The 12,825-nt window shown below is 31.7% G+C and overlaps 1 protein-coding gene across 1 annotated transcript; it reads right to left on the reverse strand.

The window, feature by feature from the left end:
* Nucleotides 1–1,029: 1,029 nt before the first annotated feature.
* Nucleotides 1,030–5,064, reverse strand: LOC133678476 (homeobox-leucine zipper protein HDG11-like). Its single transcript, XM_062100781.1, has 10 exons — nt 4,560–5,064; nt 4,252–4,369; nt 3,959–4,147; nt 3,370–3,837; nt 3,165–3,266; nt 2,875–3,075; nt 2,576–2,756; nt 2,236–2,504; nt 2,035–2,124; nt 1,030–1,922 (listed from the first exon to the last, which is right to left on the reverse strand). Exons 1-10 carry the CDS (start codon nt 4,685–4,687, stop codon nt 1,533–1,535), a joined length of 2,136 nt encoding a protein of 711 aa, XP_061956765.1. The 5' UTR covers nt 4,688–5,064; the 3' UTR covers nt 1,030–1,532.
* Between the last annotated feature and the right edge of the window lie 7,761 nt (nt 5,065–12,825).

A 12,825-nucleotide genomic window follows, 5' to 3' on the forward strand; every position in this document is an offset into this window, starting at 1 on the left:
GTTAACTAATTGGGATCATGCTCATGATCCAGGTTGTTAGTTTTGTTTATTAATTCAAATTGACTGGGATAGATACAATGTAACATATTTTTAAAAAATAATGTCTTAAATTCACTTATAACTCTTTAATTTAGTTTTGGATTCAATCCAATTCAAGGTAACTTGAGACCTAATCAAAGTCCATTCAAGAAGAAAATAAGAGAAGGAAAAAAAAGGAGATATATTGACGAATAAGGTTAACTTATTATGGTCATGTCCATTACCCGGGTCGTAAATTTCATGTTTTAACCTGGAACAATACAATATATCATCATCTTTTCATTTCACCTCCTAATTTTTTTTGAATCATTTGACAACATGTTGTTTAACACTTGAGCTAAAAGTAGACAGAGATTAAAACAATGGTGGCATACGATTCTTTTTTACTAGATTCAACATTCCCAACATCTATTTAATTAGTATTATTTAGAAAAAAAGAAACCTTCTATTGTTTTTTGTTTTATTTTATCATACATTTAATTAAGCTCTTGAAGGAAGACACCCAAATCTAAGAATTTGTAAGCATTCCCACATTTGCAAGCGTCTATAAAGTTCAAATACAACGGGAAAAATCCCAAAAGGGAAGCACCAAAGAGGAAAAGAAGAAATGACCCATGGGGGGTTCTGTGCTCATGTCAATCAAATGGAAATCCTCTCCACCAGAAAATGCAAGGCGAATGCAGATAAACATCATTCTTTTTCATTTCCTTTTCTTTTCGTTTTAAAATTTTATTTTTTTATTTAAAATTAATTTTATTTTGATATTTTTCTATGGTCTTATATACTAATATTAAAAATATTTTTTTAAAAAAATGTTTTTAATATTATTCTAATACATTTAAAATATTCTTTAGAAATGGAGCCCAACATTGATATCAAGCACGATAGCTATCAGAACCATCTCAATGGCTGCACCACGGCCCTCAGGGCTCTCTTCATGCACAACCACGTACATACACCATTTAAGAGAGTTTTATTATAGCCGAGAGAGAGAGAGAGAGAGCATTTATATGGATAGATAGATTGCAAGTACATGAACGGAAGTCAATACCCGAACCACAAATTTTTTTTTCTAGCTGAGTTGGGGTGGTAATGACAGAAAGATTGCAAGGAAAGGATGGCAGTTTCATTACTACCCCTTCTAAGCAAGAAAGACATGGATGGTGCGTTCTTGACTCCCTCTTAAATGACTACTCTTCCAGCGTAAATTTTTGCAAAATCCAAAAAAAGGGCTTGTAAAAAAATAAATAAAATTTGGGTGGTGTAGAGAGTAATGAATTATGGCAGCAAAAACAGGCATTAGCAGCAGCAGCAGTAAATGAGCATCTTGGTTCTTGATGAGAGGGCATTCAAGGTCCCAACTAACCCCAATACTTTTCTCCCACATTGAATACTACCAGCAAACACAAGACTTTCAATTTTTTCCGATCTCCATATTTAAAGTTGGTAGAGAGAAAGGAACAAGTTGTGTTTGCAGTAGCAGAATCAGGTCATCAGGAACCAGGACAACTCAAGGCAGCCTTAATTTGCTGGATGGTGGTTCCAATAAGGCTATTAACGGTATTCACTGACTCCAGGTTCAGTCTAGCAGATGGCAAGCTGCTAACTAATATTTGAAAAGCTACTGTGATTAGTGAACCACTCGACCTAGCCATGCGTCCTTGTGTATTAGAGCTTGTGGATGCACCATCTCCTTGGTCAGGATAACCATCAGGTGAAATGGTGAATCCTGATGGCAGAAGAGGTATATAGGAAGGGTCCTCCCCACTCATTGCTATGTTGATGGCTGGTAGATCGACAGGGCAATAGACTACAAGTGAACCTGATGAGTCGATGCAGCTCTCTTGAAGTATTAACATATTGTTCTGGCTAGTGTTGTAGGCCTATTGCAGAATATTATAGAGTGATTAAAGTCATTAAGCATGCATTTTACTTCATAAAGTGAAACGATTCGCTATAAAAGATTGAGAGAGAGGCAAACTGAGGTAGCCTTACTCGAAGAACAGATATGCAGTTCCCAGGATGGGACCCATTTGCAATATGGGCAACTTCTTGGACTGCATTGCCACTAGAGAGAACATCCCACTAAAGAAGTATCAAAACCAAAGGCAAAATATCAGAAACATTTTAATTTCAAAATCGATGAATTGAACATGCCATGAATCATTCCACTTTCAATTTCAAAATCGATGTTACCTGTGGTCGAGTCTTTTCATCCTTGAAGAAATTGAAGACATTTTGAGGAGATACTGGAAGCGAAAATGTAGTCGCCGCACTTAGAACTACACCATTAGGCTGGCCAGGATCCGTGTTCTTATGGAGTGTAATTCGAACTCCAACGTCATTCAACCCGGATAGTGTGCTCCATCGGTGGCTGTTAGATGTGCTTGTGCTAGAACAGAAACTGCTGACCATTCGTTGGCCAAGTTTCATCATACTTCTCTTACCTTCTGGTGATGGAATTACTGGAAAATGAAATATCCAGTTAATCTCGTGATTAAGAAATAGAAGGATGTGATTATGGCACTAGACTGACCTCCTCCAAGATCTCGAGTTGAACTTCCTGACACCATTTGACATGCCACCCTTTCACACATCCTTTGCAGTGTAGCAAGCCACCGTTCTGCTCCAAAGGCCATACCGCTGTGAATGAGATCCCTATAAAGCTGGTGGGTTGGGGCTTTGTCTTCTATCTCTACATGTTCCACCCAAATAACCTGTTTCGCACTTCAGGTGAGTAACTATGTGCGAAAAATAATTCTACGACTTTCACTATTTTGAAATTGAAACACCAAAGTAATCACATAATGAAATTCTCAGGAGCAACTAGACAACCTTTGAGTATCCATTAGGCATATCCTGAATCAAGCATCCAGAGGGAAGCCTGTGACATTGAAATTGGGAAGCAAACTGTGGAATATCATATGAAACACTAACAATTGCCCACAAGCCTTGCTCAATTTGCTGACAATACCGGAGGATACAGAATTCCCGAGTTGGAACCAGGGGTGAAAGCACCTGCAACTCTTCATACATCTGCAAGAAGCATGTTTCATATGATAAATCATTCTTCAAGCAAAAGCTGAAACAAAAAAGGAAAGAATTTTAAAGCTCCTTTTCTTTACCAGTTGCAAGGAACCGCTGTGATTACCCAACATTCCAGATGAAATGACTTCAATGGTCTTTGCCACAGACACGATGGTGGGAAATGATTCGACCCACTTGTTCTGCAAGCTCCAATCAGTGACGACACTCAGTGACACCCTTAATAAGTAAGATATTTTGGGGGTCCAAAAATATTTATCGTTAGAGACTAAGAAAAAGACTTACTGAATCCATAAACATGTCAACCAAGGCTACACCATTCATGATAACAACACCTGAATCTCTGGATGATTCAATTCGAACATTGGGATTCTTTAAGTGATTCATAGCCCTTGGAAAGATCCTTTGGTAGCTATCGAGATTAAGAACATCTCTCCCGTCAGTGGACGATTTCATCCATAAAGGTTCATTAGCTTGCAAAAGCCTCAACAGTTCCTCCATAGCGTTTGCAGCAACAGCAGTCATGAGAGACTTGTCCATGTCCGAAATGCCAGGCGGTTGAAAAGCCAAATTTGAATTAGTCGGGATAAGATCAAGATCAAGATCAAGATCAAGTGCAGGACCACCAAGACCTTGGCCACCAAAATTCCCCATTGATAAATCCAATGAAGATATGTGAACAGGTTGCACCGGAGGGAGTTGGGAAATTGGTCTCCCTATGTATTTAGCAGCAATGCTAGAAACTCTATCAAGCTGCAACAACCATATAACACACATCAACCAAAATTTAGCAAAATATTCCACAAATTATGCATGGAACAATTAAAATAAAAAAAATGCAAAGATAGAGGGAACTCAAAACACAGAAGCAAACCTCTTCTTTCAATTGAGCATTCTCGATTCTTAATTTCTGTTCATCAAAATAGGAATCCTCCGTAACAGGAGGAGCCCCACAAGAGGGGCAAATAACGTTCTTGAGCGCCTCTCTAATGGCTATATTCTCACACCGGATCTTATCATTCTCAGCTCTAAGAGAGCTGTTATCTGCTCTTTCATGTTGAGCCTGGATCATTTTCCAACAACAACAAAACAACCTTTTAATTGTCTCAACAAAATTCAATTTAAAACAAAACAAAGAGACAAGCAAAATGATAATCTTTAATTCACCTTCATCTGGGTCCTCCTGTTTTGGAACCAAAACTTGATCTGTCTTGGTGCCAAACCCAACTCTCTACTTAACTGTAACCTTTGTTTCTCATCTGGGTGTGGAAACTCCTTAAACATTCTTCATTCCCACACAGTACAAACAGCAGCAGCAGCAGCAAAAAAAGAAAAGTATCAACAACCCAAAAAGACCGATACTTACAAGCAACATTACACACACGTCACATGTCCCCGAGAAGCAACAGCACTAATTATCAGAGAAATGCATGATTGACAAAAACAAAGAGATTGCAATGTCAAAGAGTGCTTACGATTCCAACTTCTGAATCTGGTGAGCAGTGTGGCGGTGATAACGCTTCTTCCTCCTTTGAGGGTCAGAGGAATCATGGTCCCCGCCACCACCACCACCACTTCCTCCTCCAGCACTGCCATAATCCATTCTTTTCCCAAAAGAAAAGGTCTTTCTTTATAAACAACAACAGAAAGTAGAAGATGAAGAAGCTATCAGGCAGTCCTCTATACCGCAAAGAAAGAATCTTTCAAGAATAATAGCCCATGCTATATACCATTCCTATCCATGGCTACCATAACATTTCTGTAGAGTACAAAGAAAAAAAGGACTTCATGATTTTTTATTTTCTTGGGCTTGAGGAGAAGTTGAGAGGGGTTTAAGCGTTTGGTTTTTGAAGGCCTGAAAAGGCCACTAACACATCATATCACAAGGAGAGAAACAGCTGGAATGTCAAAGAATTTGCCATGATTTGAGAGTGAGTTAAGGGGAGAGAGAGATTTTTCAAAAAACACAAAAAGATTAAATCTTGGGCACAAATTTAGCCTCCCCAACTCCCCCCCACCCCCCTCCCCCCCTCTCTCTCTAAAAAACCAATAACACCCCACTAAAACACTAGTCGAGAACTAGTATGGTACTGTTACCTTACTAGGGTGTAGGAGTGTATAGTAAGTAGCAAGTAGTATATCGCTTAGTTCACTTGTGGAAATGTATGTAACTGATGGTGAGTGGGGTTTTAAAGAGGATCAGCCTTGTGGGCTTTCAAATTCTGAGTCACCAAATTCGAGGGAAAGTCTATGGAAGGAGAGAAGGGAGTCAGTCTGGGGCTCTTTCTCTCTCTCTCTAGTATTTAAGACACTCTCTCTTCCACACTCTTGCATGCATTGCTCAGTCATGGCCAGATGTACAAAAACAGGAGGGTTTTTCTTTTTTCCTTTTCTTTTATTGAAAGGAAAGAAAGAGAGGAGAAGTCAAGAAACAAGTATTTGGAGGAGTCACGAAAAGGGAAAAAAATGTCATGGCTGCAAGTCAGCCGGAGTTTGAATTTGATAATCAATTTCCGGCGAGTGATTTTGCTTTCTTTCCTGTCTCATTATAACGTTTCTTGACAAATATAATCTCTTTGTTTACTTTCTATTTTTGGGATCTTATATTTTTGGGGTTTTTTTTTTTCCTTACAAAGGGGTTTGCAAGAACAGACAGAAAGAAAACTGGTGGTATTATTGAGACATTATTTAGTCACTAGATATCATTAAGGCATGTCTTGTTTTTTTGTAATTAAGTGATTGGAATTCTTGTGTATTAAAGACAAATTTGAGTGATTTAACCCCATAATTATTTTAATTTCATCCATAGTTGTTCAAATTTCCCTTCTAAATAATTTGTAAATCTCTATTTTTTATGCTCATAAATTCAGAAATTATACTTTCTTTAAAAATAATAAAATAAAATAAAAATGGGTCTACCTTAGCATGTTAATGTTATATATTCATCTCTCTATATCAACCAAAGCTAATTAGAAAATTAAAAAAAAAATCACCAATTTACATTTTTACCTCATTAATCTGAAAATTCTATTGTACTCAACCTAATCACTTACTGAATATTTAAATCATATATATATATTTTTGTACTATAAATATCTAGTAATTATAGTTAAGTCATCATAAAATTTGTCAAATATGAAGCAGGGAATTAAGAGTGTTTTAATTATTAGTTTGAAAATACATTAAAATGATATTTTTTTAATTTATTTTTGATATTAATATATTGAAATGATATAAAAATTCTAAAAAATAATTTGAAGTAAAAAAATAATAATAAATTAAAAATGCTTTTAAAATGGAAAAATAAACCGGTTATTAAATGGTTCTTCTACCTAGTTTAATATATTCCTTAGTTGTTCCAGTTCTTTACCTATTTTGCGCATGCCCGCACTACAGAACAATGCGATAAAAGTCAAACTTGTGACCTTTTGGAGTGAGTGAGTTCTGTCCACGATTCACAGCTAGATCACCACAAAATCACTACATTGTGGCAGTACGACCCCACATTATAAACCATTTCTTTTCTCATTAAGGAAATGTTGGTTTTTGTCGTTTTGAAAGTATTTTTTTTTAAATTAATTTTTTTTTATTATTTTAATGCATTGATATTAAAAATAAAAAAAATATTATTTTAATATATTTTTAAATAAAAAATATTTTAAAAAATAATCACCTTCATAACCTATCACTTCAAAATAAATCACGTGTGCACTTAAGGGCCTAGCTACTGTGGTCAACCGTGTGACTTGTTCCGTCCCCGTCCCGGATTCGACCCTCTATGTGCACGCCTGTCACCCCTGCGGTGCCTAACCTGCTCCTGGATTTGCAGGATGTCCGGTGGGCCGTGGGGAATAGTCGTGGTGCGCGCAAGCTGGCCCGGACACCCCATGTAAATAAAAAAAAATAAAATAAAAAATAAATCACGTGTACCACAGCCCTAAAATCCCTTTTTGGCTTTCTTTCTTTTGATTGATGTCAGCTTTCATGTCTATTTTTCAAAGCATGTTGACAAGGAAACCAAACAAAAGCCCAGGAGATTTTCTATATAATTGTGTGTGCATGTGTTAGGGGTGTTTTCGCGGTGTTAATGTTTTTTTTTTATGATATATTTGTTATTTAAAAATATATTAAAATAATATTTTTTATTTTATAAAATTTATTTTTAATATCAATATATTAAAATGATCTAAAAATATCATAAAAAAATTAATCTAAAATAAAAAAATTCATGTTAAAACACTGTTCCTAACGGTGTTTGACATAATTTCTGCTTCTGCTTTTAGATGTTTTAAAAATGTATTTTTAGCTTTAAAAAATATTAAATTGATATTTTTTAAAGTATTTTTTGATAGTTTTAATGTATTAATATTAAAAATAAAAAAAATCTAAAATACTTATTCTAAAATATTTTCAAATAAAAAATTATTTTAAAATACACTCTATGCTATAATTCCAAACACCCCCTTTATTTTTTTTTATCTAGCTTAAGTTTTGTAGGCAAGCAAACATTTTGGCCATCATATAATTCATACACGTGAGAGGAATCAAGGGAACGATATATTATTTCTTATTTTTTGCTTACAAATAATTTATTATTATTATTATTATTCATATTTTTAATTTTTTTTATCAGGAGATGTTGCTTCTGTACTTGAAAAAGTCCTCGTGCAAGTACTAAATATATTATAACATTTATATTTAGCATCCATTCTTCCTTAGATAATGTCCTCTTTAGAGCATAGGATCTTGTAATATTTTCTTTTGAGAATGTCCACCTTTTGGTGGATTTGATTCGATATTTGATAGTAAATTAGAATAATTTTGTTTCTCTTTAGAGCATAGGTTTGATAGTAAATTATTTTATATCCCATTAATTAGTGGATATTGTTGCATGACATGTTGAATTCAAAAGGGGGGAATTGGAGAAACTCCAATGTAAATAAATAAATAAAAAAAAAAAATAAAAAAAAATTAGCAATGGGATGCCTAAGTACTTTTGGTCCCTTTTTTTTTCATGATTCAAACGTGGCACTTTCATTTATTCTAATGTTTTAAAAGAGAATGATATATTGCATTATGGATGATGTTTTCATGTATCATAATATATTTTTTAATTGAGAAACAAAAAATATATTATTTACCTTTTATAAAATAAATTGAGAAATATATAAACTAATAAATCAAAAAAATATTTTCTTTAATGCTAATTAAATATTAAAATAAAAAGTTATTCTTTCAGGTAAAATCAAGATAAAGATATACACGTAAATAGTTTACACCAACTATCATTTTTATTTTGTTTATTTTTATCTTAAAGGCTATTTTCCTTGCTAATAATAAAGAATTTTTATTTTTATAAACATGCCATAAAAATACAACTAATTTATATAAAATATAAAAGGAAAAAATTAAAGACAAATTATACTAATTTCTTTGAAGCATTATGTAACTAAAAAATATGTAAAAAGATCAATTGTTAATTAAAAATAAGATAAAACCAATTATTTTAAAAGATAAGAAAAAGGATATTAATCAATATTTAAATTAAAAAAAATAATATAAAGAAAAAGAAAAGGGATTAGGAATTTATTATCCTAGTAGGCCAAGCCTAAACTACCGGCCTATCATTAAAAAGTATAGGCCCGTGTACCTAATAGTTTTTTTTCTTTTTTTCAAGGAGTGAACGAACCATCCTCTGCTCTATTTTTTTTTTTTAATAAAGAGACATGTCGTCAGTTGTTGTAAGTGACTTGTCGCCCATTTAATAATTTAGAGTCCAAATATTTAAACCTCAAAAACCCTATAAAAAACTCAATAAATTTATCACCAACCTCAAAGCACCCTTTAATTAATCCTAAAATTTAAAATTAAATGAATAAAAAAAATAAGAGACCCCATTTCACTTTTTCTATATATGGTTATAAAAAAACATCATCTTCATTGAACTCATTTTGAAAAGAAGAATTTATTAACATAAAAATCAATCTTTTGATGACTAAAATATGACTATTTGAGAATTTTCTTTTTTAAAAAAAGTTTTCAACAACTTTCTCTCTCTTTTCTCAAAACACAAGGACTGAAATATAATGAAAATGATGTTTGGTATCGAAACATGAATTTTCAAGAAGCCGGGACAAAATGATAAAATATTAAAAATTTTCAAGATGGGGCACTTTTTGTTTTTGTTTTTTTTTTTTTTAATTTGGGCCTTGTTTTTTAATTTCAATTTTCAAACCTAGTCAAATTATAATTTTTCAAAATCAAATCAAAATTCATCATCTAATATCCCACAACTCCACACATGTGAGGTCATGTAAATTGAAAGAAATGCAAACAAAAAAAAAACCATGATATTCTAACTTTGAAGAAGGATGAAATCATAAAGTTTAAAAGTTAAATTATATAAAAGAGTACATTGTTTAAAACTAAACAGTACAATGTGTGTTGTGAGAGGAGTTACCATAGTGTTGGGTTAGAGTAAAATACCCCTTTTTTTTTAGTTATTGTTATAATTATAATTATAATATAGGATATATATATATATATATATATATATATATATATATATATAGTGGCATGACAAGTTGAATATAAAGGGAGAAATTATAGGAACTCCAATGAAAGAAATTAATTAAATAAATAAATAAAAGAAAAAAAAAATAGCAATGACATATGCCTAACTTTTGGTCCCTTTTTTAATGCTTTCGACGTCGCAATTCCATTTATTATAATTTTCTTTACGGCACCAAAGGAAAATTAGACCGGTGGACCCCCTAATCATAAATCTCTAATTTTATTTATTAATTAGTTTTTTTTAGAGCCATAAATCCCCTCTCTAATCCCACCAAGCACACACTTTCTGAGAGAAAGAACACACCATTTATTAATTGCATGGATAAGCAGTGCACAAAATCTAAGTTGCAAAGGAAAAAAAAAAAAACAGATTGTCGAAGCTGTTACCAGGCAGTGAATGATGTTGGTCGCAAAGGGAAATTGTGGCGGTGGCGGTGGTTGCAACCACCGTATCTGTGTTGTTGCACTGCTAAGAGTAAAGCAATAATGCTCTAATAATTTACAATGATTTCATATATATGTTGTAGCCATGCATTCATCTCTCGAAGAGATCGAAGATGAGCATTGAATTCATGCGAATGATCTTCTTCAACGTTGAAGAAAATAACCACAAGCTAGCGTCATTAAATTTGTAGTTTAATATATTATTCTTTTGTTATGATCATCAAGTTTAATTTTTCTATATTTTATTGTTAAAAGAATCAAAATTATTGATCAATATTAATCTCATCTATCTCACTAAAAACAATTTAATTAAACATAAAAGAATCTCGACCATTGAAGATAATAAATAGCTAACAAATCATTTTAATTATAGATGTAAGTATAAGATCTGAATTTATATACTCCACATAAAAATATTAAATAATCTAAATCCATGAATAAATAAGAGAGAGAGAGACGCTCCATCAGAAGAAAAACAATCGACAATTGAATATATATATATATTAACAACAAGGTTTTCAAAAATATTATTTTAACACGATACAAAATATGTAATATAAATTTGAATAGTAAAAATGAATTGTAAAAAAAACATTAAAAACAACTATCTTTACAACTATGCTTCTTTGTTGGCCAACACCAGCTCTAATACTCCCTCCAAATGCATGACCATATGTAGTGATAATTTTAGATTATTTGATGTCTTTTGCTTTGATGAATAATACATCACTTTTAAATATTGTTATACTTTTATAAGTTTTGGATATTGTTTGTTATATATCATGAATTTGAATAAGTGGATCAATAAAAAATTATAAGCTTTATATATATAAATTGAAATGAATGAATCAAACAATTCAAAATAAGAAATTTTTTTTAAAATCTTGAAATCTAGTTCCTTGTCATATCATATCTTAAACAAGTTATGAGATTTTCTATAGAAAAATTATAATGTTGTAAATTTATTGAAAAGACTATATATGGTATTTAGGTACAAGCATATGGTGAATCAAACTTCAGAGTATAGCCTGTCACTCTTTTGTAACGATATCCCTATAGAATGAGAATCTTCAAAGACGTATTCCATATAATAGATAATTTTTTATTTGTTAGGAAGGGTTTAAGCACGACCATGTTTCTTTCATCATTGCATTATTGATTGAAGAAAGAATTCATGGATATAATCACTCGTGGGGCTTGTGTGTTAGCGAGTAAATATAAGGGTATGCAATGAGAAAAATAAGAATTTGGAATTAGTATAAAATAATAAAATTGACCATAAAATCATAATTTTACTTGATTTTATCACTTTTACACGATTTCAGTCTGATTTTATCATTTTTTTTAAGTTTTTATGTGATCTTGCATGACAAATATATGTTGACCCGTAAAATCATATGATTTTATGAGTCAACTTATGATTTTAACAACTTTGATTAAAAACATATTAGTTTGAAGATCATCTAATGCTCAAATTAATTTAGGTAGGAGAGAGAAATCTTATGAGATTGTATAAAATTTATTTAAAGAGCAATCTTTAAGGTTGATGTAAAAGAAGAGGAAGAAGAAAATGTTCATACGAGGGAGAAAATGACGTACTTTGACATCTAAGGCTGTTTATATAACCTTAAATAAATTAATGAGAGTGTGTTTGTATAGGAGTTAAAAGATCAAGTCATGTTTATAATTGCTTAGACTCAGCATGTAATTGAACTCAAGAATATTAGATCTAGCAAATCACTAGATTTATGTCCACTTGGGCTCGATTCGTAGTCACACCCAAGAGTTTTATGCCTGAAAGCGAGCTAGACTCATGTTTTTTGGGCCTAATATTATGCCAAGCTTAAGGATGTTGGGTATAAACATGAACTCTTCTCACCTATCAATGAGTTATCATCCCGTAATTATACCTTCTAGACACTACAACATTTAACAGTTTTACTGACGAAATTTTTCCGTCGGCATAAGACACATATTCCGTCAGTAATTAATTTATCAACGAAATCACCGATGAAAATGCTCCGTTGGTGAATCTTTCATCGGTAATTTTTTGTCTGTCAGTGGTAAAACCGTTGGTAATAAAATTTTTTTTATTACCAACAGATTTACTGACGGAAAAGACACGTTGGTAATTCTGTCGGTAATTATTTAAAAACATTTTAAAAAAATTCATTTTATAAAATTATAAAATAATTAAATTAACATAAATCAACACTCTATAATATATACTCAAAATACTTGAAAAAAAAAACAAGAAAATCAACCTAAACAAATTTGCAACAAATAAATAAAATGAAAAAATAAATTCAACTAAAAAAATTCATATGAAAAAAATGAAGTTGCAATTGCTAAAAATTTAAAAATCCTATAAATAAATCAACTAAAAATTGATCTCATATGAAAAAAATAAATCTCACAACAACATTTATACACTTATTAAGAACAAAAACAATTAAAAATAAAATAAAAAACAAATATAGTGAAAAAAATCATGAAAAAAGAAAAATCTTACCTTAAGATAGTTGCAAGTGAAGCTAAAGAGAGAAAAAAATTCGTAAAGCATATTAATAAAAAAAAACAAAGAGGATAAAAGAAGAAAGAAGAAGAAAACATACCCAAGCATGGAGGAAATGAGGAGAGAAAAGAAGAGAAAAAAATAGATATTGATGTTTTTTTTACATATAGTGAATAATAATAATAATAATAATAATAATAATAAGAAAT

This window comes from Populus nigra, chromosome 18, assembly GCF_951802175.1.
Source record: "Populus nigra chromosome 18, ddPopNigr1.1, whole genome shotgun sequence".
NCBI classification, from domain to species: Eukaryota; Viridiplantae; Streptophyta; class Magnoliopsida; order Malpighiales; family Salicaceae; genus Populus; species Populus nigra.